At 41.4% G+C, this 3,864-nt stretch overlaps 1 protein-coding gene across 1 annotated transcript in view; it reads left to right on the top strand.

Annotated features, from left to right (window-relative positions):
• Positions 1-832: 832 nt before the first annotated feature.
• ACSS3 (acyl-CoA synthetase short chain family member 3) overlaps positions 833-3,864 on the top strand; it is a 106,441-nt gene continuing 103,409 nt past the window's right edge. Inside the window, exon 1 of the mRNA XM_031055606.1 lies at positions 833-949. Coding sequence (XP_030911466.1) covers positions 833-949 — 117 coding nt within the window. The remainder of the gene's footprint in view (positions 950-3,864) is intronic.

The raw sequence follows: 3,864 nt of genomic DNA, 5'->3' as shown, positions 1-3,864 counted from the left end.
CACTCCACTGGAAAAGTATTTGCTTGAATTTGTAAAAAGAAACCAAACTCAGTTATGCATTACAGCCAAACAACAAGAAATCTTTCAACTTCCAAGGATGTATTTGAAATCAAGAGAAATTTGCTAATCAATAGCCAATAGCTATGACCTTGCTATGAAACTTCACAGGGATTAAGGTACCAGCAGTCTATTCAATTTTCTTCTTTTATCCTCAGTCACATTAAGAAGTGAAGCCATCAGTGACATGAATAGTAACTATTTAGGGAAAAACATAGTAGGAGATGGATTATTAAAAAAAGGCAGTTGAAAGTCCCCCTTCATATGAAAAGATATTTCCTTTTTCTTGATCAGGAGGTGGTCTTTGTATAGGCTAGTTGTGTACTTTCAAAAACAAGAATGCACCCTTTTAAAGCTGCCATTTTCATGATCCTGTTCAGAGGAACTGGGACTGAGATTTTGCAGCAGTTTGAGAAAAACTGAGCAGTTTGGTCAGTCTTCTTTTAAAGCAGATTTTCATCTTGTAAGGAAGAATACAAGCAAAATTTGAATTAAGTTTTATGAAAAATATGTCAGACATTTAGTCAAATAAAAAAGTTCAGATAGAGAGGAACATCTATAATGCATAGCTAGAAAGATGCCTCCTTCCATTTGCAGGCTTCCTTATGACCACTCCTTAAATGTGTGCCAAGGGAAGCACAGAAATCTATTCCCTTCTAACATATTTCCAAGAGGGCAATGGTACTTCTAGAAAATGCTTTCATCAGGCTGTGCTAAAACAGTTTAAGTGATCCCACCCACAACAAGCTTGCTTTAATTCCTCATTGCTTAGAACATGTACGTGCAGCATGCAGGAACTCACAGGAGGTCTTCCTATAACCATGAGGAGGCTAAACTGGCTGGGGGAGATGATATTGCACTTGGAGACAAGCAGAACATTGTTGCTGGATCTGTATGCAGCACTTGAGACAATGTCAGGCTGGTGAGGTGCTGAGAGTCTCTGCACAGCAGAACCCAGGGTTAGAGCAGGAAATTGGGTTGCTGAGCAGTGAAAATGGATAAAGATTAAGGACAACGCACAGAGCAATGGAGTTAACTGCACCAGGGCTTTGAGAAGAGCAAGGCAACACAAGGCAGCATGCAAGGGAGACCTGGGGCTCTGGATAATAAAGGGAAAGGCAGCTACTGTTGGTCATGGGGTAGGGTGAAGCAATGGCTCTCTGGAAGACAAAGAACGCTGAGAGGAGAGGCAAAGGCAGTAAAATGTGATGAGAGGCATGCCAATACAAATAAACACTGCTGGAAAATGCCAACTAACTGCAAGCAGAGCTGTCTATAACCAGTGTCAACAAATTTCGTACTGAAGACATACCTAAGGAAGAAGCGAAAAGTAACTGTATAGGTGTTTTTAAACATTTCTCTTTTGGACTGAAGTGACCATTTTGGGTTTTTTAATGGAGGTAAATTAAGCTGGGAATGTACTTAAAAATCCATAAACTTGAACATGAAACAAAAAGAAAACAAATCCCAAGTTTGCTTTCTTTTACTTGTCATTTTATTGAAGACATTACTGCAGCTTTGTCTCAACCTGAAACAAGGTATAGCTCCCTATACCTTGAAGAAAAAAAACTGGTGGAAAATTCCACCAGTTAGCTCTCATGGACACTGGAGATTACTGATGGGGTGCTATTGATTCAGGGTGTAAGACATTTGCAATAAAGGTAGGGAGGGAGCACTTTCTCCAAGAGATGACTCACTTGGCTGTTGGAAGACACCCAGCAGGCACTTTCCTCTCCCAAAGCTCCCAAATGCTGGGGCCACCTTCCCCTAAGTGGTACCACTCCTCACTACAACTCCTTAGGCTTCCCTCCTGAAACAGTTGCTGATTTCTTCCCCTCCTCCCAACAGAGCACCACGCAAAGGTCAGGCAAAAGCCTTAGAGATTAAATTGTCAGTGATTAAAATTTCCATTATTTTGTGAACTTGTTCTACATATTAAAGAGCCCTAATGGAACTTGCACACATTTGTGCAGGTAGAAAGGCACATGATGATAGGAATTAAGGAAATTAATTCCTGTGCTTTGGACTGAAGTAATCTTCCAGAATATAATTGGCTTTCAATCATACACACACACCATGCCCTTCACCTTTAAATGGTAATTCATTTTACCATACAGGTTTCGAATGCCATTTACATCAGGCTTTAAGAAAGCTCCCATATATGTATTAGAATACAGTCAATATATTTTGTCCAGGAGGAGGCCATGTCAGAGTGTAATTCAGATTTCTAACGTATATATCCTTACGGTGTTTTACCAGTGTCAGCGACCCATAGCAAAGGGGAATGCAGAAGACTTCCTGGACAGAGATCAAGCAGCAATTCCCTCAGAAGAATAAGAGTAGCAATACCACCTCTCCTGAAACGCTCCCTGTTTTCTTGCTGTGCTGAGCTCCCTGTGGGACACGGTGAAATGGATATGAGGGTACAAGACTTTTAAGGGCTATGCCTAGATCACAGCAGAGAAGTGCAAGGCATCACTACAGTAAACATGGCTCATCTGCTTTAACCAAAGTAACAGGAATCTAGAAAATCTTACCATGCAGAACTTCCCCTCTCTCATGACTGTGAAAGGAAGACTACAGAGGAAGTATTTGGAAGCACTGGTGTGGTCTAGTTGCCTCTGGAGCTGCTTCAGCCCATCCTCTACATTTGATGCAGCAGCATGTTGCAAGTGATGAAGTGTATCCCTCTCACGAAATGGCCTTCTGCAGGCCAGGCACACTATTTAAATCTTTTTCCTCTTGCCTGTGTTTTTGTTTTGCACATCACATCCTATCATTCTGAGATGTTTTATCTCACTCACACTAATACCAGCTGTGGCTGACAACCAGGAAGACTGTAACACTGGCACGCCTGCCAAAGGGTTAGGCATATCCTGGACACAGACAACAGATGCTTATATTTAAATTAGGACTAATTTGCATTTTTGTGTATTGTGGAATTTTTGAAACATAGTTTTGCAAAAAGGGATGTATAATTCTGAAATAGTAATATTTCCTTTGAAAAGTCAGGTTTGCTAATGGATTGCCATCTGTTCAACCCTTTGCCAGAAAGTAGATTTGTCCTGCTTACTGAAAACAGTATTAGGGTGAAACTGTAGATTACACAGTGGATTTCTGAGCAGTTTAATTTAAAGTGCAGCCTAACACTTTGCTATTTCAGTAAAAATAACTTTAGCTTCTCCCTTTCTACTAATGCTGGAATTTAAGCCCAGCAAACTGTATTTGGAGTACTTTGTGGGCTGTTTTGCTCTGTATCAGGTTCTAGCAAAGATGCCTACCTGTCCTTTACAATTATGAAACTGAGTCTGCACAGGATTCATTTGCATAGGACTCACAGAAAAAAAATCTCCATCTTACTTCAACAATCCATCTTAATCCTTTGGGAAAAAAAAAAACCCTAACATTTAAAACAGCAAGGCACTGGCCTCACATATTCTTTCAAGAGTACAAGACTCATAGGGACTGGGAGCCTCTTGGAACCTCTGGATGCAAGTGAGGAAGGAGGACACCTCGGCAATTCAGAATGCCGTAGTGGGAACAGTAGGAGCAAAGTTGCTCTCCCTTGTAACCCACAGAAATCGAATGAGGTTTCTGGTGAGCCGTGTTATGGGAACAACTGCACTGCAAGGGAACAAGGTTCAATTTTTACAGCCTGAAGGCAAAACTTTAAGTGTAAACTTCAAGATTTCAGCACCCTCTTACGCTACCTGTATAAGGTTACTGCTGACACAGCCTCAGGGCTACCCGAACACCACGCTCTCCCTGCCGGACAGAGCAGCAGTCTACGGGAATACGCAGAACCGC

The sequence above is a fragment of the Geospiza fortis genome, unplaced genomic scaffold (assembly GCF_000277835.1).
Source record: "Geospiza fortis unplaced genomic scaffold, GeoFor_1.0 scaffold166, whole genome shotgun sequence".
NCBI classification, from domain to species: Eukaryota; Metazoa; Chordata; class Aves; order Passeriformes; family Thraupidae; genus Geospiza; species Geospiza fortis.
The sequence above is the reverse complement of the archived record's forward strand: the minus strand, read 5'-3'. Positions and strand labels throughout refer to the sequence as shown.